The sequence below is a fragment of the Ziziphus jujuba genome, chromosome 1, assembly GCF_031755915.1.
Source record: "Ziziphus jujuba cultivar Dongzao chromosome 1, ASM3175591v1".
Taxonomy (NCBI): Eukaryota; Viridiplantae; Streptophyta; class Magnoliopsida; order Rosales; family Rhamnaceae; genus Ziziphus; species Ziziphus jujuba.
In genome coordinates, this window is record NC_083379.1 from 30,879,531 (window position 1) to 30,903,001 (window position 23,471).

At 31.8% G+C, this 23,471-nt stretch overlaps 3 protein-coding genes across 4 annotated transcripts; 1 reads left to right on the forward strand and 2 right to left on the reverse strand.

The window, feature by feature from the left end:
* Nucleotides 1-10: 10 nt before the first annotated feature.
* On the forward strand, nt 11-1,389 carry LOC107427212 (uncharacterized). The gene has a single exon (XM_048474783.2). It carries the CDS (start codon nt 207-209, stop codon nt 837-839), a length of 633 nt encoding a protein of 210 aa, XP_048330740.2. The 5' UTR covers nt 11-206; the 3' UTR covers nt 840-1,389.
* On the reverse strand, nt 1,042-6,159 carry LOC107427200 (sugar carrier protein A). Of its 2 annotated transcripts, XM_016037564.4 has the most exons (5): nt 6,002-6,159; nt 5,498-5,699; nt 3,940-4,259; nt 3,156-3,782; nt 1,042-2,780 (listed from the first exon to the last, which is right to left on the reverse strand). In XM_016037564.4, exons 2-5 carry the CDS (start codon nt 5,640-5,642, stop codon nt 2,334-2,336), a joined length of 1,539 nt encoding a protein of 512 aa, XP_015893050.2. In that variant the 5' UTR covers nt 5,643-5,699; nt 6,002-6,159; the 3' UTR covers nt 1,042-2,333. The 2 variants fall into 2 exon arrangements, with proteins under 2 accessions (XP_015893050.2, XP_060674034.1); XM_060818051.1 differs by lacking the exon at nt 6,002-6,159 and having other exon boundaries at nt 5,498-5,995.
* A 6,836-nt stretch (nt 6,160-12,995) lies between these two features.
* LOC107427278 (adenylate kinase 5, chloroplastic) lies at nt 12,996-22,771 on the reverse strand. Its single transcript, XM_016037661.4, has 19 exons — nt 22,444-22,771; nt 22,236-22,337; nt 21,090-21,218; nt 20,874-21,008; nt 20,116-20,262; nt 19,693-19,767; nt 19,497-19,590; nt 19,273-19,325; nt 19,022-19,150; nt 17,897-17,932; nt 17,702-17,782; nt 17,476-17,614; nt 16,236-16,315; nt 16,045-16,110; nt 14,925-14,954; nt 14,729-14,838; nt 13,962-14,099; nt 13,490-13,519; nt 12,996-13,416 (listed from the first exon to the last, which is right to left on the reverse strand). The coding sequence occupies exons 1-19, from the start codon at nt 22,645-22,647 to the stop codon at nt 13,392-13,394; spliced, it is 1,803 nt and encodes a 600-aa protein (XP_015893147.2). The 5' UTR covers nt 22,648-22,771; the 3' UTR covers nt 12,996-13,391.
* Nucleotides 22,772-23,471: the final 700 nt, after the last annotated feature.

The window sequence follows — 23,471 nt, forward strand, 5'->3', positions numbered from 1 at the left end:
TCTTTGCAGAGTTTTGAAGCATTTGATTTTCTCTATAAATAGCCGCTACTTCATCGATCTGGATTTCATACCAAGATCTGGAAGAATATAATTCGGCGTCCGTACACGCAATTCTCATTTTTCTTTTTCTTTTCCGGGAAAAAAAATTTGTTTTTTCTTTTTATTGTTTTTCCTCTGATTTTTTTGTTCCTTTGAGAGGAAAAAGAATGGGCACGGCGATTCTACGATCTCAGGACTGCTTGCAGTCTCGGTTTCAACACGAAACCCTAATCCTAAGCCATTCCGTCAGATCGCGCCGGAAACCTAGTTATTCTTACCCGACTAGCACTGGCGATGCCTCAAAAGGCGGTGATGTTTCGCAGTCCCGACGGCGAAAGCGGAGCCCGGTTGGGTTGCAATCCAGTCCGCCACAACAACAACTAGATCGTGAACGTAATCGGTTTGCAGATCGGTCTATGGAGGCGAGGGTTCCGGCGAAGAATCTCGTTATGGGCCAGGTTAAGATCCTGAAGCGCGGTGAGACGTTGAGCGTGAGCCCTGTGAAGAATAATAATCGAGGAGGTGGACTCTCGGGTGAGAATAATAGGAAGCCGAGGGCGAAAAGCGAGGAGGATTTGGATTTGGTGTTGGGATCGACGGATCGTTTGGGTCCTGACCCGGAAATGGTGCAGAAACAGATTAGGGTTGCCGAATTCAAGGTTGTGGATGGGGTTTATGCCGGATCGGCGGCTTTTTATTCTTCGCCGCCACCGAGCTCGGTTCCGCTGCCGGCTTTTCTAGGCAAGAACGGCGCCGCGACCAGCGATTTACGTCGGATTTTGGGGCTCGATCTGGATTGATAACGGGCTCGAAGAGTCAACGAAATGGAAAAATGGAACTTTATCGGTTTAGCATCTGTGCTTTTTGATCTTTGATCGAAACAGGGGAATTGAATGCTCCGCTGTCGCTGCCTTGTTGTTTTTCGCTCTCTCTATTATCTTCCTTTATTTTTTCAAGGGGAAGATTATTGAGTGCTAGCAGATTAAATTTCTTTTTAGTTTCTTTAAAATTTAGGGTTTTTTTTTTTTTCCCTTTATATTTTTTTTTTGGGGGTTAAATTTCCAGAAGAATGAAGAATGAAGAAAAAGAAGAAGAAGAATAGAAAGCTTAGGGTTGTGTATATTCTTGTAGCCTAATGTGGGGTTGATGTAGCGGCAATTAAAGGAGATGTATGTGTGGGTTGATTTTTACATGGGAAGTTGGATTTGATTATTTAGATTTCTACATGTACGCACTTAGTGTTTGGAGATGGTTTCGTATTCTAATCAGTTTTAAGCACTGTACTTTGTTTTTTTTTTTTTTTTTAATTACATTTTACTGGAATAAAAGCCTAGATTACCATTTCTTTTCTGTTCTTTTGGTCTGTACAATAATTAAATTTTGATGTATATATGCTTGATTTATTTATTCTTGGAGTACACCTTCCATTTGAATATGATGTATTCATAATTGGCTATTTAGCTAGGTTATAGGATTTTTCAAGCACTAGGGGATCATTTTTTCTCGGTCACATTGTTTTAAACAGGTCAGGCTTTGTGGCTTCTTTCTACTGTGCCCGCTGAGATAAGAACCATTTTTTTTTTTTTACCTCCGTTTGTTTGTTATGGTGTGGTATGAGAAATGGACTTCTAGAGGTTCCAGATACATGTTTGAAATGATTATGGTTCCATGACCTTGTGGCTTTGAATATGTTTGTTGCTCATAATGAAAACAGTTTACTCTTGAGGACACTGCTTCTCTTGCTATTCTGGTAGGAGTTTTTTGGAATTTTTTTTTCTGTACTGACTTTATAACTTGCTCTTTATCATACTTAGAAACATAGAGGCATGCATTGATGCTAGTGTTGTTGGAGGGTGCTGATATTCTGTTGGTTACACTAGATTTGCTTATTCTAGGCCAGGCCATCGAAGACAACCAATGTTTGTCTGCAGCTAGGCTTTGATGGCCTGCTGGGAGCCACTGTGGTTAAATTGATGCCCTCCATGCTTGTCCATTGCAATTCTTGTTCTTATTATTGGTCGGTTAATTTACTGATTCAAATAAACGTCACGGGTATATAAGTTTGCCGAGTATAACCTACATTACAGCCGAGTATAACCTACATTACACAAATGTGGGCTAATCCAGACTGAAATTTTGCTTGAACAAAAGATATTTTCTACATCATGATTCTACTAGGAAATCAAGGGAACTGAATGAAACGTTAAAAATGCTGCTTGTATTACATTGCTGCTTGTTATATAATGCTAGACTGAATTTTCGAAATCGTTCTGCACATTCTATCGTCAACGGGGTCAATTGCTTTGCGTCCAGTTACTCTCATCTTCTGGATATTCAGGCACTATCCTCTTCCAGAACCAGTGCTGTCTCCATACAAATTTCATCTCTTCAATTGGTATCCCTTTGGTTTCAGGCAGGAACACATAGACAAAGATGGTCATGACAGTGATCCAGCCGGCAAAGAAGAGGAAGATTCCAAACTTGAACGCACAGAGGAGGGAAAGGAAAGACTGAGCAATGATGAAGGTGAAAAGAAGGTTCACAGCCACTGTAATGCTTTGTCCAGCTGATCGGATCTCTAAAGGAAAAATCTCACTTGGCACAGTCCAGCCAAGGGGACCCCATGACCATCCAAAGGCTACAACGAAGAGGCAAATCACCACCACCACCAATATGGAGTAGCCTTTTGATAGTGTCTGGTTATCGCCGAACTTGATCCCCAAGATTATGGCAACTATGATCTGTATCACATTTACAATAAAGAAAAATTGATTAGGAATACATGTACTACTTTTTTACTCTGTTCTTATGTCTAAATAAAGCAAAGAACTAAACTCATTCTCACTTTTTAATTGGGTCATCTAACCAGATTTAACTTGGGAGGAGTGGGTGATTTATGCGTGATTTCCCATATGCTCACATTGATTATTTGTCATTTTCTTGGTATGATGGTTTTGAAGCAGATAAAAATACTAGGTGAGAGTGCAGATGGCTGTTCAGTACACTATAAGCAACACAAACATGATAGCACTTGGTATTATCAGCATTGCATTGGAGTGTTTCTTTCCTATAAGAACCATAGCATTCTATTTCTCATGAACTAGGTGAAAATTTACCTGGCATGTAATCATTTGTATTCCACCGCTAATAAGCAAAAATCTACGGCCCAGTTTATCGACAGTAGCAATCGATATCAGTGTAGATGAACAAAGAACCGCACCAGTTAAAGCTGAGGAATAGAGGGAAGCATTTCCACCGAATCCCATAGTTTGAAATAACACTGGAGCATAGAAGAGAATAGAGTTTATGCCTGTGAGGATCTGGAAAGTTGGCATGAAGATTGCCATAACCAGTTCCGGTCTGTTCTTTTTCTCAAGAATGTTTCTGAAAGGATGCTTAATTGCATTGGCAATTTCACTTGCATCTAACATGTCTGCAAACTCCGCATTTACATCTCCAGTTCCTCTAAGTCTTTCCAGAACTTTTCTGCCTCTCTCTTTTAAACCCCTTTCAATTAAGCTGTTGGGTGTTTCAGGAAGAAGTATTCCCCCCACTGTCATCAACAAGGCTGGTGCTGCAGCCAATCCCAGAGAGAGCCTCCACCCCCACTTTTCGAGATGCTGGGTTCCGAAGTTGATCATGTTTGCAGTGAAGATTCCTAGGGTAGTAGCTAACTGAAACATCATATTCAAGCCACCTCTAAGATGTGTTGGTGCCATCTCTGATAAATATAGTGGAACTGCCTTTATAACAATCAGGAGAAACAGAAAATTAGGTTACTGGGAAGATCAAGAAAATTAAGGAGGAGTTCTTAATACATATGTGATACTGATTTTGTAGCCAAAAAAATGTTAGTAAGTGTAAACAGTATTTCTGATGACAAGCAAAATCTTGTTATACCTGATTTCCAAATCCAATCCCAACACCAAGCATGATCCTACCCAGTAGAAGCATTGCCATATTGACTGCTGCTGCATTTAGAGTTGCTCCAACCAGGAAACTGACTCCACCGCAAATTATGCTACCCCGACGACCATATTTTCTCGTAACAGGAGAAGCGACCAAAGATGATATCAAACCAGCAAGATACAAAGAGGAAGTAAATGCTGCAAGCCCTTGGTTGTTATACTTGCAATAATTGTTTTCATGTGCATGCTTCTTGTTTTTGTAAACTGTGTAGAAGAATTTCTCAAGAAATCCATCCATAGATGTCACACCTCCTGTTAATAAGTAATCCATGAGCAAATTTGATAGTAAAAGTCCTGGTTTTTTCATGATTCGGTATGTTGATTGATTTGTTCATCCATACTAACATATAAAGTACAGAACTCTCTGGATCCATGACTATAGAACTTAGTAACCATCTGATAAGAATGAGTAACATTATGTTCGCCTAATTATTAGTAAATGGGTTGTCATAATTTCATAGATTTCCTCACTGTTTCATCAGGGTTTTTTATTTCTTTGATTGGTGAAACCTAATGATCTCACTTTGCCCACCCCCAGTCATGAAACGATACTTGTTCAAGAGTACTGTGTATTCTAGTGTTGAACATTTTTTTGGTCATTTTTATTTGATTTACGTGATTTTTGTACAACATGATCATTTTGGTGAGCTTATAATAGTCTCTTACTAGTCTCTTCCTTTTGATTTGCAGTGATGGACAAAATTTACTCACATGTTTCTGAATTCACTGAAGAGAAACAGAGGAAATTTTTATATGAAACAAAAAAAAAAAAAAAAAAAAAAAACAGCTTTTTTTTTTTTTAAATTATTTTATTTTATTTTCTGGCCTAAGGGCAATTTGAGGATCTAACTCTCATGGTACACCAATGGCACAGGGACTCTGGGTGAGATTTTCTAATGAATTTCTTATCAGAAATGCAGAAAAAACTAAAGAAATGGAAGAGAGGATAATGAAGATGAAAAACCATTGTTTGGCATGAGATCCACGGAATTGATATTATTGGTTTTGAAATTGTTTTGAAAACTGAATTGCATTACATGACTCAATTATTTATTCACAGGAAGAAAAAATATGAAAATCTGAATAAGTAAATCCCTTTTTCTTCTTTTATTACCTATGAAAAAACAAAAAATAAAAAAAATCCCTTTATCTTTTCAAGTTGCCCCTGAAAATAAATGACACAGTTCTTACCAAAACATTGTTTTGTAACCTCAATATGGTCGACTGTAATACAAGAAGTCCAACAACCCTCCTTCTTGTTCTAAACCAAAAAGATCATCAAGAGGTGTTTAATTCTATTTCTTTTTGTTCATTAATTATACAGCACCAACTTTTAATATTGATCATTACTTGTTGACTCAAAACAAGAAAAAAGTTCCATTACTTTTCAGTGAGAAACCCAGATCTAACTATTGATTCACGGTCCAATTCTCTAATCAGAATCAGAATTTGGTCAGATATCCTGTTAAGAGGGGGAAAAAAAAATGTACCTGAAATTCCAATATCATAGCCAAAAAGTGAACCACCAACAGCAGCAACAATGCATGCTATGACAACATAGGAGGTGACCTTCCCTTTGTACTGCTGTGCTCTTTCTGTGCCCTTACCTGCCGGAGCAAGACTCCCTCCGGCCATCTCCAAAAAACAGAGAGAAAGATTTGATTTTCTTCCTCCTTAAACCTCACCACTTATCTGAGATAACAGAGAAAACAGAAAACCACTTCACACTTGTGGATTGGATATCAAGCTAAGAACACTCATCTGGGGTTTTTATTCTACTCCACAGTTGACCAAAACGGCATGATGAAAAATGCCACTTTGTTCTAACAGATGGACTGAAAACAATGCGTTTTGTCTATAACTTGGAAAAAAGAAATCAACAACTCTCTCACTGATGTCTTTATTCGTTTTGGAAAAAGAATTAAAAATTTGGATATAGAAAATCTTCGTCAAAAAAATTAATTCTTTCTTTATAAGCAAAGCACAATCTTTACCTGGTGCAACGGCTATACGGATTAGAAGAAGAATGCTAATCTGGGGTGTTTCATTTATTTCCTCATTTTGAAGCTTTGGATAAGGAGAACGTGCTTCACGGTGTGTACACATATGAGTTTTTTTTTTGTTTTTGTTTTTTGGACTTATTTGCACAGTATCTAATTTGTATACCCAAAATATTATTTTTATTATTTTGTTTTTCGAACAATACTGCAAACCTACATGTGAAATCATTTTTTTAAATGATTGCTTAAAATGTTTAATTTTAAATTTTAAATAAAAAATAATAAAATTAAATATTTTAATTAAAATTTAACAATATAAAATTCGTGATTATGATGATAACAAATAGTAAATTTATTATTATTATTAATTTTTTTTTAATTGAAATGTCATTTTTAGATTGATAAGGGCAATAATGTACATCCAATTCAAAGTAGACAGGCTTGAGAAGGCACATTTAAGTTGAAAACTCGATGGAGAAAATTTTGTACACTCTTTCAAGCTAATTGGACAAGCAGTTCATTTTTTCTACCCTTTCCAGAAGTGAGATAATATAATTTATATTTGTATTTATTAGCCTATATCTTTATTCTATAAATGTGGAAAGAGAGAGTGAGAGTGAGATGTGCTATTTGATTATTTGTAGTTGATAATGAGTCTTCAGAAATTTCCCTGGTCTTATGTTTGAGGTGTAATCTCCACTTGCTTCGTGTTCAATGACCTTTCCCACGTGTCCGTTTGTTATCTTTTCTAAGATTCTTAAAAACACTCTCTTTCTTGTTTGGATTTGAATGAGCCTAGTCGGAAGTCGGCTTTGATCTACCAAATGTGTACAATTCGTAACCACATACACAAAAAGCTACATTGTCAAATCTCTTTATGAATTGCTTTTCTTAGTGAAATGATGGTTTATGAAAAACGAAGAGAGTTTATTTTGATTTCTGCAACCTCCAACTTGAGAAAAATGTTTGAAAACGCCTATATCACATCATTCATACAAAATTATGCATAAATACAATGTAAATTGAATATTACCAAAAAAATAATAAATACAATACAAACTTGAAAGGATCTATGTTGATGTGCAATATTAAAATTAAACATAAGATCTTATTATTAAATCATTATTAAATATTGATTGCAAATGGTTTATTATACTATCATTGCCATACTAAAATATAATATACATATACTTTTTATTGTTTCTAATGGCACATCTTCAAAAATATCAATTGATGCTTAACATTTTTTCAAAATTTTGATATAAAAATGTGATTGATAAAGATATAATATATAATTAAGATAAAAATTTGATATAACAATGTCATTAAATAAAATATGGATTTGTCAATGCTAATTTTTAACATATACTATTGAAAAGATAATGTTAAAATTTACTATTGATATTGATGTTTATGATTGAAGAACGCGTATTACTATCAAAATTTAAAAATGACAATTACAAAATAATATTTACCATTAAAATATGCTTAAAAATGTTTTTTTATTTTTAATTAATTATTTATTTTTTTATCATCTAGAAGGTTATACTAAAGTCAGTAAAATTTTTATTATTTCTTGTTTCTTGAAATGGTTGGGAACTTAGACCCATGGAAGGATGTTGCCATATTGTTATTATTTTCTTCAACTCCATTTATTGGGGCTAGGAAATTAAATGTGACGCAAACAAGTTCCTAGAAAGAGGCAAAATCTAGAAGGAAAAGTTGGTTTTCTTGCAATTGAATCACTGGTAATCAGTTAAACAAATTTCAAAACCAAGGACAATTTCTGTTGCACATATTTTAAAAAATAGTATTATTATATTATTATTATTTTATCCCATAAGATATAAATCATTTAAATAAAATTATTAAATGCATAAAAAATAGAATTTTTTTTATAATAATAAGTAGATTTTAATTATGAGAAGGTACCATTTTGAAAAATAATGATTTTTTAGTGTTTTTTATGAATTGATGAAAGAGATTAAAGAGTGTGGAAAAAAAATAAAATTATTGACTGTTGAATAACTTTGGAATAGTGTAGTATATGCATCAAGTTGGTCTATTGACCATAATAGCACTCCATTGAAATTCAATAATAAATAATATTAAAAATCATGTGATCATAAATTTGAATTTGATCTGTTCTATCCAAATTTTCTTATTTTTTGATAGCTTTTAGAAAAATTTTACGTAGGTTAATCCATTAAATATCATTCTTGAAAACTATAAAAGACAGAGATCGTAAGGAAGTAATTAATTATTCCACCACCCCCAAAAAAAAAAGAAAACAGGAAGTAATTAATATTTTCTTAGCAAATTGGAGATGCAGTGCAGCTCAAAGTGGGTATCATTTGACCCTCTCAGTTGGTACATTATTATTATTTTTTAAATGGAATATTAATATTTTATTATATAACTATAAATCTCATTAATCTATTACATAATACATCTGGCTAAAGAATTTTTGGTACTTTGATTGGAACTTAAAATGCTATTAAATTATAAACAAAGTTTTGGACTGTGGCTGTATTGATCATGCTGCTTTGTTTCTGACTTTTGGTTTATGTTATTCTTTAACACGCTCGGATTTATATATTAATATTTTGAAAATGATTTGCGATAATATATATACTGATTTTGGTGTTATAAAAACACAACTTGCAAGGAGAAATACTATTGTAAGTCAATTCTATTTCATGATTTTTAATGTGTAGGAAAAAGATAATACTTCACTGTAAATCAGTTCTATTTCTATTTCATGATTTCATTATAAATTTGAGCAGTATTATTGTATTTCAAAAAGTAAAAAGGATTTTCCTACCTATTATTTGGTAATGTGCTGGTTTTTGATTATTGGTTTTTTTTTTTCCTATTTAATTATAAGTTATTTGCTTATTTGAAACAAGGTTCGAAATTTCAGTATTGATGGAAATATCGAACGTTCAAAATATAAATATTTTTATGGAAATATCGGAAAGTATCGAATATCGATAATAATTTATAAAAAATAATAAAAATCTATTTTAAAAAATAAAAATTTTTGTTGAAATTTTAGTATAAACTTATTTAAACAATCAATTATCAAATTGGTTATAAAACTTGCAAAAATATTGGATAGATATTATATTTCTCTTAATCAATTTAATTTATAGTAAGCAGAAACGGACATAAATAAACTATTATTGATAAAAATATATAAAAATAATATATTTGATAAATTGTTTATTTTACAATTATATTATAATTCATAAATATCATCTCAATACTTGTAGAAATTTTAGATAATTGAAAATTATTATCTTTCTCGTTTTCATTTTGAGATGTGAAATGTGAACAGTAATTATTAAAATATGCATCTTCTTAATAATGTTTCATATAATTATTAATATGTCAACCATAAAGATCTTGTATCTTTAATGTTTAATGTTTAATATAATATATTTTATCATTTTTTTTTATCTACTTAATGTTATTAGTTTAAATGCTATCAATATCAATTCTACATAATATTATATTTTTATGTTATTATTTTGTGTTATTATTTTTTATTTTTATATAATCAATTATTAACGTGTAATTATGAGATTCTACTGAATTCATCTTATACAAAATGTATAGCAAGTAAATATATATTTAATCAATAAATAAAATTTATGAAAGCTATTAAATTCAATTCACTTTATTTTATTTATATCATTAAATACTTAAAAAATAATTAAAATGTAAAAAAAAAGAACTATCACTAAAATTAATTTGTTAAAATAATTTACTAAACAGCAATAATATTTTTAAATTTTTTATAAAAAAATTTCATAGATATTTTGAAAATTTGCATGGAAATTTTTGAAAATTTACATGGAAATTTTTGAAATTTTATTGGATATTATGGATTTTTTAATCAAATTGTTAAGAATTTGATGTAGATATTTAGAGGGAAATTTCCACATAAATTTTGATAAAATTTCAAAAATTTCAATGGATATTATAAAAATTCTATACATTTCCATTTGAAACCTAAATTTTATTTCAACCCTCTAAAAATATGAAAATTTCAATAAAATTCGGATATTTTGATTTCAAGTGCTTATCAATGTTATTTAATAATAAATAAAAATTGTTTAAGTATCTCAAATAGCTATAAATTTTGAAAGACAAAAATAATGAACAAATAGAAAAACATAAACATCAAACTAAAAACCATTTCAAACAATTTTCTTATTTGATATTATTTTTCCTCTTTTAAATTTTTAGTTAATTAAAACATCTAATTAAAATTAATACTAACAAGTAAATAAATTGCATAGAATTAGGTAGAAACAACTTAAAATCAACGGTTGCCCGAAAGAACACTAATGTCTATATTTATGCTTTTCTATATATATTTTTTCAAATATTAAACATATATATATATATATATATATATATATATATATATGATAAATAACACTATCATCAAGACAAGAAGACAAAAAAAAAAAAAAAAGTTTATAAAAATGAGCCTCGTTTTGGAAACAATACAAAATGGTTTTCATTTGTTTTTTTCTTTTCTTTAAGCATATAGATAGATTAGAAGCCTAACTATCATTTTTAGCTATACATAATTTATGTAAAGCCTTAAAAAAATTGAAAAAGGAAAACAAAAAAAGTAAACATTACAAAACATAAACCAAGGGTAAATGTTTAATTCTTTGATTTCAAAAACCGCAAACTACGCAACCAAAAACTGGGATCTGGAAGCAACTGCTATTAATTATCGAATTTTCTGATTCACATTTTCTTTTTCTTTTTGGGGGACAAATTAAAGATGAAGATGACATAGAAAGTTAGTGGATACTTACTCATACAATCTTCCATATCAAGGTGAATCAGGAATATGGATTTTCTTCATTACCAAAAAGGACTGGATTTACTTTGCTTAAGAAGATATTATGAATAAGTAGTAATCCTAATTCACTTTATTCACAAAAAAAATAAAAATAAAAATAAAAATGTAATCCTAATTCACTTTAATATTGAGGATTTTATCAGTAGTTCATATACTTTTCCAATGTTATATCAAATGGGTATTAACAGTATAGGCTTTTTCCCCACTTAGTGTGGGGCTGGATTTCCAAAAACAATTACTCAGGATGTGACACAACCTTTATCTGATAGTACATGGTACATAATGAGTGCAGGAGGCTAGCTTGTATAGTCACTTATCCATTATGACTCCACCTTTTGTAAACTTTTGGATTTTTGATATTCTGGTCTCTTTCATACAGACTGGTACATTGCTTCTATAAGCTCCAAGTGTCCAATCAATATGCTATTATTGTTTGCTTTTTGCCATAAATATATAGATGAGATAATGTTCTACAAACCTAGGCATTTCTCCTGAATTTTTGACCTGTTTGAATCAAGATAGAAGCCACTGGGATTCTGCTTGATCCTGGCCTTTTCTGGCCTTGCTTTTGATTTCTAATGAAAACCCATTATTCAGCACAAAACAAAAAAAGAAAAAAGAAAAAAAAAAGAGAAAGGCATATCTACGATAGATCCCTATGGTAATGCTATTTGATACACAAATACAAAAAAAAAAAAAAACATGTGGAATTTTCTGTTTTCACCCAAAAAAAGGAAAATTAAATTTGTGTGAGATAAACACGAAATTGAGATCTTAGACATTCCAAAATTTCCCTGGAGTATCTAGACCAATTCTAAAACTTGGAATTTACAATTCTTGCAGATCAAGTTATGGTTAAAACTATATAACATTTTTTAGTATAACATGCAAGAACTGTCAAAAAGGAATTGAAACAAATAATTGGAATGCGAAACTGTCGTATGGATATGGGTTTAAACTATTAGTTTTAAAGGGTTTTGTTTATTTATTATTTATTATTATTATTATTTTTTTATTTGGCCCTAAAATGTCAGTTTCTACTTGACATGGCATCGTGACAGGATATCATATAAAAAGATAATTTACCAATAGAAATATTTCCACCGCAATAGGAGATGGTTTCGGACCTCTTACTTTACTTATTGCACTCGTAGAAACCAAATAGCCCAGACAAAATATATATTTATATATATATCATAAAAAAAAATTCATTGACATTTGAATATTAGTAAATGAAATGATATTTTCTAGAGGGATATTTCACTAGATAAATATATATAATTTTTCTCAGTTTCTAATTGATCATTCTATTCACTAATGCCACTATGTTCCAAATGTTAATTTCCATTTAACATGTTCTTATACGTCGACTAGGATATCTTATTTCAAAAGTTTGATTTAGTCCAACTTTCCCTTATCATTCTTACATTTGATTCCATTAAAAAGATATGAGGCACACCACAAATTTAAAATGTCTGTCAACTCAAATGGCTTAGTCAGATAAGTCACCATTAACAGAATCTATAACGTATCTAAAGTGAACCAGAAATACCCTTCATAAGAATTTGCATATCACAATCCCAAAATAATTTCTTACTACTCCAAATAATATCTAATTTCTCTTGATATTACCTTCCAACCACACTGCTATTATTATATGGTTTACCTCAAGCAAGATCAATATCATATTATCATTCACCCCCCAAAAAAAAAATAAAAAAAATTATCATGTTAACATCTAACCCAAAAAATAAAAAATAAAAAATAAAAAATAAAAAATAATCATATTACCATCTAACTCATGAGAAATGTAGCAAGGTCTTTCCTAAGGTATAAATTTAGGACTTTGGGTTCCAAAAGAAATTTTAAGTTTAAGCATGAAGAAAGTAGCCCAACTACATATATCAAGCTAACAAATTATACATATAAACACTTTCTCTTATGTGTAGGCCCATTTAGAGAGGAAGAAGAAGTCGTGCCTTAAAAGTGCCAAACATACAAATGGGGACACCAAGATTTGAATTTAAAACCTCACGGTCATCAAGGTTTTGATACCAAATCAAATCATCCTCTATCCTAAAAGTTTAAACTAATCGGAAGTGATTTAAGAAGCTAGTAAATTGCACATATCAACTCTCACTATTACATGAATATTCAAGTGATGATAACAGTAAATGATATCTGGCAGATATCAACTTTGTTGGTTTTACTTTTCCATTTCGTTCTTTCTACTTGCAACTATTGGACAGCAGCTATACAGTTTTTTTCAACTTAGTCTCTTTGTGCTTGTAAATTGTACGAACTACCCACAAGTTTTAAGAAGCATATATTGTGAGATCTAATAAGAGTACCAAAAGATTCCTAAAATAATATGCTTCCATGGATCGGTTGGTGTTGAAAATTTTTACTGACGAAAGGCATTAAGAAAAGCATAGTTTTTCGCACTACAGTTGAAACTTGAATATGAGGCAGGCTATGTCTGGCATTGCTTTCTTTTCAGAGTATTCCACTCAAGAATCCCCTACAAGAATACAAGTTAAAACAAAATCAAGATATGATCAGTTGCACATGATACAAAGGTTTGTGTTTCTTACCAAATGCCAGAGGCTTTCTTGCTTTCTTCTCTGCATATGTAGAGAGAAATGTAATGATTCAGTTAGGATAAATGCTGGTTCTTAAAAGTATAGAAGAAAAAGAAATAAAGGTAACTCCCCTAAAAGACCAATTACTTCAATAGTTGGATCAACAATCAGAATTACAACTTAGTAGATCTATCAAACAAATAAATAATTCCACTGAACCCAAATTCATAACTATTTTGAAACTATTTGGTATATTTATTTGAGATTGGAGAAGTTTACTGATATTATAATTTCTTAAGTTTACAAGTTATCAAAATGAAGTAATTTTTCATTGGCTTCAAACTGTAATTGAGTTCTATAGATATAGGTATTTATTTCAACTTTTATACCAAGAAACAAATTTTTTCAAACTGAACTTAATCCAAGTGTTTATTTTTACTTTGTATTTGTAGAAAATGAAACTATATCCATTAAATGTGGTTACCTAGTCTTTCCTAGGAAAGCATTGTTGACTTCATCAGAATTTGGCATTTGAGGAAATGTTGCCAAGATAACGTACTTCTCCTTCCCGGAAGGTTCATCCACCCTCTTGTACAATTCATAACGGTATGGATAAGCCATCCTGAAATGGGATGTTAGAAGTGAGAATGCTACAAATGTAACCTGAAGTGATATCTCCAAATAATAACATCTTGCAGGAGATAATTATCGCATCCATTCCTTCTTTATTGTTTTCTATATAATGTTATATCTTTTAATAAAAATTGAAAAGAGAAACCTGAGATGCTGATAGAAGGGAAAATAATGGATACAGATGGAAATCTAAAACTGGATTTATTTTCAATTATAGAGAACATGCCGAAAGTATCTCCCTTATATGTCTTGGGAAATTCTTTTAAATATTTCCAATCCTTAGGATCCAGCTTAGTATGGAGAATTCTTATGGCATGATGATTGAATAGGTGTTTGACTGGTTCACAGATTATCAAATGTATCCAGATTGATCTACTGTATAATGTAGTGTATAAACAAACAAGCTTGATATTTATATTGGTTATGTTAACAGCATTTCTAGCCTAGGTTTCACTTTTCCAGCAATTTGAGGACAAGGATACATCCAAAGTATTGCATCCTCTGATTTGTCTTCTTTTTCCTTTCAGAACTTCGACAAAATATTTCATGGATGGAACAAGCAAGATCAGATGTTTGGTAGAAATAAATTGGTTGTGTAGAAAGTTATCAAGAGCTTACCTGAGAGCACCCATGATCGGATACTGGGTTCCGGCATAATAGAGAAGTCGAAAGTTATAGCAACTTTCGAATGATGCAGCATACTCCAATCTCTTTTCACGACCCATTGTCTTAAAAACAAATAATAATAAATAAACAAACAAGAAACTGATGTGTCTATGTCTCATTCTTTTGAACTCATTGGATCTTTACTTACTTGCATAATTCCACTGGAACCAGGTAGATCCTGAGTTTTGAAGAAAATTCATCATATATAAGTCACAGCAAAGTAATTATTATGAAAAAGGTTGCTGGAGGCATGAAGTAGCAAAACCATAATCCCATAGCAGATATCTTTGACAAACTAATTAAAAGAAAAGAAATAATCTTTACTTCAACTTGTATTTTCTAATTAAATATCCTTAATCTTTTAATCAAACCCCTAATGTTGATTTGTACAATCGTTGTCAAAACCACTTAAGTGTCTTAAATAATCTGTGCTCACCACAAATATTGTAGAATAGAAAAGTTATGAGTAACTTTAATAATTTTTAACAAAATTTATGCCTCTAGTAGGAGTTTTAGTGTGGTATTTGTCCAACTGTTGGATTTGTTTGTTTCGTAAGGCTTTCCCACTTGCTTGGAGTGTCCAGTGTTGCAGGTAAAGTGAAGATTCCAAGTAACATAGATAGCTCCTAGTTTTTTTTTTTTTTTTTTTTTTTTTTTCAAATATTGATAAGGGACAAAAGTAAACTAAAATGTAATATAATAGGATAGATTTTATTTTTGCCTAAGAGAAAATGATTGGTAAGATAAATGATGTCAGTGTTGTATGACTCGTATTACTATAAAACACCAGATATGTGCCTAAAACTTATGAAGTTTAACTAACGAAAGGTTAATTGACACGAACAACAACAGTGCAGGAAGTTGATACCATCCCCAAGGTGCAGGAAGTTGATTATGTAATCAATCAGATTTCCAATCAACCATCAGATTTCCTTAGCAATGCCTCATAATTTTTAATTATGCAGAAAAGATGGAAAATTACATTCCCTCTTTCTTATGAGGAAAGATAAGAGGAAATGGAAAGTCAATTTGCAACTTACGTCTCACTTGTCCAGAGGAATTTTTTAAGCCAAAATGCTAATTTTATGATTAGTGCTCCATACATAATAGCTCTTTCTGAGAAACTATCCTATAATATATAGCAAGTTAGACAATGCCACATAATTGTAAGAAAGGAAGTTTATGAAGTTCCCATATGATTTTCTTTAGATCAAGCATGGAGTTCATTTTGTTATCTACACATGAATTGCAGCAAATAGGAACTGAACCTTGAGACGTGGATTGACAAGAACGACTGGCCGGTTCCCAGCAGCATCAGTCATTGCTTTTAGGTCCTGTATATCAGAAAGGCTTTTAGATCCATAAGGCTCTTGGAAATGAAAGGTAATCACAAATGCATGTTATGTAATTGTGATCTTTTAAGTATTATGAGGCTCATATTCTGGTCCAAGCTACTCACATCGATGATACAATTTCCTACAGCATTTTGAGGAGCCACTAAAATAAACAAGTCATCTTGCTCTTCTACTTCTTTGGCACCTGCACTTGGAAAATGTATAATTGAGGGCAAGGAGTATCATCATAATTAAACTTTCAACCAAGCTACTAGGAAATGAAATTATATTTATAGGTGAACTCCAATTCTTCCATAAACTCCAGGTTGAGGGCAAGGAGTATCATCATACTCCAATCAAACTTTCAACCTAGCTACTTGGAAATGAAATTATATTTATAGGGAACTCCAATTCTTCTATAAACTCCAGGTACCAACAACACCATTGCCAAAGTAGGGAAGTAGAAATTTACATTCGATCATATCATATAATTAAAATTCGATATTTTAGTTTATGATGTGTCTTTAAAGCATAGTTGGGCCTACTTCCTATCAAATAAGCCTTTTTGGTTGATGGAAACTTAAAAGCTGTAAAATTAGTTCCTGTGATATTTACATGCTTAATATTACGAATTTCCTTGTTTCTATGCATCAGATTAATGTGTACTTGTACTAGAAAGTTCTAAAAATCCAAGTTTTGACTAAAGAGCCTACAAACTAAAAGGAGCTACATGGTCAGTCACTTACCAATTAAGAATACTGTACAAGAAACTTAGACATGCTTCAGAAAGAAAAATGCTTTGGGATGTATCTAGTATGGATGTCTTTACAGATATCATGTTATTGTACAGAGTATACAGTGGATAACTATGAAACATCCATGATAAAAAACTTGTAATAGAAATTAAGAAAGAAAGGGAAAAGAGATACTTATTTGCAAATTCAGATTTATATCACTAGTACCACTGTTTTTTCAAGTGTTGACTTCTTAATAACTTACTCTGAAGAAGATCAAGTAAATCTTTAACAGTCAAAGTTGATGATGTTTGTTCACAAATTAACTTCAGTGGTATGACATGATATATGAACAAGGAATAGAAACTAGAGATGGAGACTTGACCAAGGAAATGTGCAACTGTGAATCTCTGTGTTACTTTTTTGGCTCAGAGAACAAACATAATCGAATTGTTGTCTAATAGTTCATCTGATAAGGTAGACTTTTCTTCATTAACAGCTAGTGTCAATGTCAAAGGCACCAATCATGAGTTCCATGAGACACATCACCATCATACAGGCTCTATCCAAAATGTTCCAAGGGCATGATATGAAATCATATGTATTATGAACTCTTAAGATTTTTCTGTACCTATAGATCCAATGTTGATAAAAGTCCCCCTAGCACCATAGTCACCCCAGTCCATAAACTCTAAGATCTTTCGAGTACCAGCGAGCTGCAATGGCATGCCAGCAAGCGCACCTTCCCCCATCGATCCTTGAACGCAAACCTGCAGAGGGGAAAATGGATTGGATGAGTAAAATATTTAGATTTCATAGCCACTAACTAACAACTGTGAGACGAATGATTAAATTACCTTGACACGTTTTCCATCATCAGCAAACGAAAGAGCAATATTTCGAACAAGTTCCATTAAGGTACCTATTCGATAAACATCCTGTGCATAGTAAGATATAGTTAATTTCTTTAAAAGAAGGTAGTTAGGGGGGGGGGGGGGGGGGGGGGGGGGGTGTGAAAAAAAAAAAAGAAAAAAAGAAGAAGAATCGAATACCATTTCTGGGTTCAGCTCTGGGATATTAATCTCCACCTGTCAATATGGAATCAGGAAATTAATCCAAATTCATAAAGCCTCAAGAGAAACAATTTTGCCCAAAAAACAAAGCATTGTACAGAAAAGACAAAAGAAAACATTAAACATTTCTGGTGTAACTACAACATAGCATTGGTAGTGCAAGCAAAGGAGCAGCTTCTCTCTCACTCTTCTATTGTATTAGTTGCTAAAGAGACAAAGATATAATCCTCATTTTTCAGTAGTCAGGAGGTACATTACATATTCAGACACCTACACAATATACAAGTGCCCCCACAAAATCACTGAATTTTTCTGAACAACAAAAATTTATCCGTTTGCTGTCTGGCACAAAGTGGTCTGTCTGTCCTACATCATCATGCCTTTCTGAGGCTTTCACTCATTATGAAGTTCAAATTAGTTATAAGAAGCAACCTAGTTATAAGAAGCAACCTTAATAATCTGATAAAAATACCGCATAGGCATTAACAACCACCTGTTCACAATGGAAAAAAAGGCAGCATTTCGGCACACTGACTATTTGCTGTCGACAACAATTATTAAAACTAAGAGCACCATAAACTGAATATGCAATAATGCTTACCGTTAGGGGACCTAAACTGAAAATATGAGTTTCCCTAATTTGAATATAGCACCCGAAAGTGCAGTCTCAAAGTGAAAAACTCGGTCAAGGACTTTATAAAAGTAATCAAGTACAACAGCAAGCAATATCTTAACACAAGTTACTATGTCATGTGGTTAATTTTTATGACCATATCACCTTTCTTCATCTAGTAAGTGTGTTTTTAATCTTCTGTGAACTCTGTTTGATTTGTACACAACAAACCAAATCAATATACACCTATGATAGAGCAAACAAGAATTAGCCAAACACATATTACTGAAATTAAGCAATAGTGGACATCAACAAATTCTTACCTAAATTCCATTTATTATGTTTAAATGAATGGAATACCTCTCGGATTTCCATCAAAGAACCACCACAATTCTAAAATTAGGTACTGCTGAACAGTAATCTATTTATGTTCCGCTATTACTATAGACTCCTAGCTAAGAGAACCAAATGCAGAATAGGTGATATCAAACCTTTAAGCGAGTTCTTCCATCTTCTATAGCTCTTTTTGTGGCTTGTAACACATCACTATAGAAATATTTTCTAATTTCTCTAGAATGAGGAATGTTATTCAATCTTGTAGGAATTCCCCTCCAGTTATCCTGTAAAAGGCTAAAGCAAAATAAGAAAACAAACATGAAAATTATTTACCACAATTATGTAATGCAAACCTGATACAAACAACAAATGTTAAATTCATTCTACACAAGGAAAAACAATATACCAGACTGGAAGATGACTGATTCAAGAGGCTCCCACTTTCAAGTATTGATTTCCCTGTAAAAGAATGAACATATAAAAAAGAACTTGGCAAATGACATAAAATAAAGTTCATTTACGAAGTTCTTAAATCTTGAAACAAAGTTTACAAAAATCATGTTAAGGGTAATAACTGTTTAGTTTAGGCCAACGTTTGTTGATGTGTCTCCAATCCAGAAAAGGAGGTACCTAATTTTGCTGGTTTCTCTTTATCCTTCTGCACTTGAGATAGCAAAGAGTCTATTTCTTTGAAAACTACTTCTTTTGGACGGTTTCCATCAACCTGTGCTCTCCAAAAATAATTTAAAAAATAAAAGTTATTTAAACAAATTCATATAATAATGAGAGATATAAAAATGATAGCAGTGTCTCAATATCGAGATACCCTTCTCAATAGCTTTGAGTAAGTGGAGATGACTGCTTCGACATTTTTTTTGTATATTTCAAGACGTGACTTCACCTACAAAGAAATTTACAAAAAATGTCAGAAGTCAAATGCAGGAACAAAGAGTTCACAGGTACAATTAACAAGAGTAAGCTGATATTTCTAAATAAATAATAGTTTGGAGAACTTAGAGGATGTTATATCTTAAAATAAGGATATTCAACAGTGTAATATGGACTGCAATTCAACAGCAAAGCCTATGGGGTTGACTTGCATCAGGGAATACTACTTCTATGTAAAATGCCATGTTGAATTGTTTTCATATAGGTTATTCTACAATATCCAAACAACATGCATATAGAGGAAAAATTTTTCAACTAATATAGATAATTGTGAGTGTAACCCTGTGATGCGAAATCATACCTTTTCCTCAGTATCATCAGGCCGAGTAACAAGTCTTGCTTTAATCTCCTCAGTGTCTGGAGGGAAATTTTTCAGGTGATAAATCTTCCCCGTTACTGGGTCTAACCTTCTTCCTATGCATCTGTCGATTAGAGTTTCATCAGGGACCTGATAATGAAAAAGTTAATACGTACAAAAGGATCAACATATGCAATTAAAATTTGTCTTAAAGTAACTTTGTTGAAATTTGAAAATATCATAAACAAAAGATGAAAAAAGTAGAAAAATTAAATTATGCTTCATCATCAACCAAAATTATCATGAATGCCAAAAACTACTCCGCTCTTTCCCTCTCTGTCATTATTATTATTATTTATTTATTTAATTTTTTGCTTGAAATTAACTCCTATTTCTAGAAATGAAAATTTCATTATCTCTCGATAACCACAAATGCAAAATAATTTCTGTCAAACTATGTCTTTCATGTTGGACAAAACCGTAGTATGAAATAAATCAAAACAAGGAATTCTGTCTCTAATAATTATGACGGTTCACGTGAAATGACACAGCTTCCAAGATAACAAATTTTACACTAGTTTTGCATAAAGAATATGAAATTATGTTTTTTGTGTAAGAGTTCTATGGTGGTTAATATCTTATAGTAGCTATGCAGATCCAAGAAGTTCAAAATATTCATGGGTTTATGGGCAAACAAGATCAGATCATTTTTAGCAAAATACAAAAGCAGCTACAACATAACCAAATGTGCAGAATCACACATCTAACACAATATAAACGTCTGGCTTGATATTCAGTTCCTCCAAACTCTGTGCTTGGGTGAAAGTTCGTGGATACCCATCTAGAAGCCACCCTTTTTCTTTTGCATCTGCACGTGATAATCTTGTTGTGACCATCTACAAACAAAACAGTTGCATTATGAACTATGTAACAAAAAACACATCATGTAAGGTTGTCACTCTAAATTGGTGACACACCGCTGTCACAATTTCATCAGGCACCAGACGACCCGCATTCATGTACTCTTTTGCTTTATTCCCAATTTCTGTCCCAGATGACACTTCAGCTCGTAGAAGATCTCCTGTTGATATGTGCACTAATCCAAACTGAAGAACCAAGAGAAAGCAGTTAAGGATGCTTATATAAATGATAATCAGTTAATTTAAAAAATTTGAGGCCTAAAAGTAAACTAATTTAGGAAAACCAGACAAAAAGAAATTCAGTTTTAGATCAAAAGAAATGTTCATAGCTCTTTACACCATAATACAGCTTAAAAAATTACATCGCATAACTAAGCCAACAAGCAGCCAAAAGTAGCTACTGTTATCATAAAACTTCAGAGAATTAATTGACAACCACAGCCTAAATCCTGGAATTTTGACTTCCTGTAACCATCTAGCCCTAAACTTTTTACACTTCGGAGACAGATATTTGCATTTTGTTTTTTCATAAGAGTCAGATAGAGCCACAAAATCAGACTATTGTGCTCATAACAAATATGTTTATGAAAGAAAGAAATGTATAAAGATTGATTTATGGAATGAAGTTCCAAATGTGTAACTAGTGACAAATTTCTAACTTTAAGGAAGTCTTCATAGGCTGCAACCACTTCAACTAGAATGTTATATGTGTGTGCGTGTACAATGTATATATTTACATATACATCCATGTAGTTGTGTATAATGTTCCTGTCCATATATCCAGATGTATACAATAAACATAATAACAAACTAATAAATTGAAAATGAACAGTCTAGGAACAGACTAAGAATTATAGTTCAGACCCAATCTACAAATCAAAAACAAATTTCTCAGATTCATTAGAAAATAGCCTATGTTGCAACCAAAGATGCCAAGATAGAAAATCTAGATGCCAATTTCTCAACCCGAATCCAAAACTTAATTGAACATAAAAACGTAACCACAAGCAAACAGTTGCAAAATCAAACCAAAAAATAAAAAATAAAAAATAAAAATAGTAATTCCAGTGTATAATGTTTTCAAGATGTTAACTTGGTTTCATGGATTATCACAGATAGTCATATATAGTAATCTACCTAATAACTTCACATGGTTGTCTATACAATTCATATAATATATATACACACACAAAATTTGACCACCTTCTGAACAATCAACTCGCATTGAGTTCCTTTGCCTGAAGCTGGTGCACCCGATATCATCACCTTCAGTGGCTCAGTTACTGAACAATTGACCTTCAAACCCTGCCCCAAGTCAAAATAGAAAAGAAGATAAACAACCACGGATATCGATATAAAAGAAAACCCACAAACACAAACTTAATGCCATACGCTTTTTCAGGTAACTAACCTTTGATCTATAGCAAACACTCAAATGGGTATTATTTCCATAGACACGGAAAGAGCAACGCCAGTGAGAAGATGGTTGAGCAGATAGAACGCAGGAAGAAGAAGAGGCCAGGGACGGGTAAAGAGAGAATGGGGAGAGAGGAGAGAGTGAGGGAGCAGAAGAGACATTGGCGGAGTGTAAAGGAGAGAGTGAAGCGGGCACCATATTATGTACGGAGAGAGAGAGTTTTGAAGCAGAAAGGAAGTGTAGGAGAATAGGAAGGAATGTAAGGGCAAACACCAAAAAGGTTTAAGTGGCTGACACTAACGGATAAACGGACACCATAGATATTCTTTCACTTTAACTGACTGAGTAACAAAAGCATCTCCTTAAGGGTCTGTCCATTCTATTTAAAAATTCTTTATCACGTCGTATAAAAAAAACGAGGTCTTAAAATATTTTCTTCCATAATTTTATGGATTAGTTTTGTGAAGCTTATACGATAATAAAATAAATAGAAATTATAAAAAATATTATTTATTATTGAAAATTCTGTTAAATAGATTGAATTAGTATTTTATTAATTTTTATTAAAAAAAAAACTTCTAAATAGATTTTTGATTTTTTTAATTTGATATAATTTTAAAATAAAAAATTATATATTAGTATTTTAGGATATTTTAAACAGAATCAATTGAAAAGAAATGGTTTAAAATATTATCTATTAAATAAAAAAAATATCATATAAATATGAATATTTTTCAAAATCAATATCACATAGATTCTAATAAAAAAAATTATTAGAGATGCTCTAATACTACACATGGGCATTGTCAAAATCAAATTTTTAATACTGGGTGAAGTCTTTGCTTGGCTTCAAACAGAGTTATGTTCGGCGTATTTTATCCTTTGCTCAAAGACTCCTACAAATTGTAAAATTCCAATAAAATATTCGAAATGGATGTTGGATTTCATATGGTATTTTCCTCGCAATTTCATTTTTTTAAAATTCTTTAAAGTATTAAAATTCATTATTTTTAAAAATCATT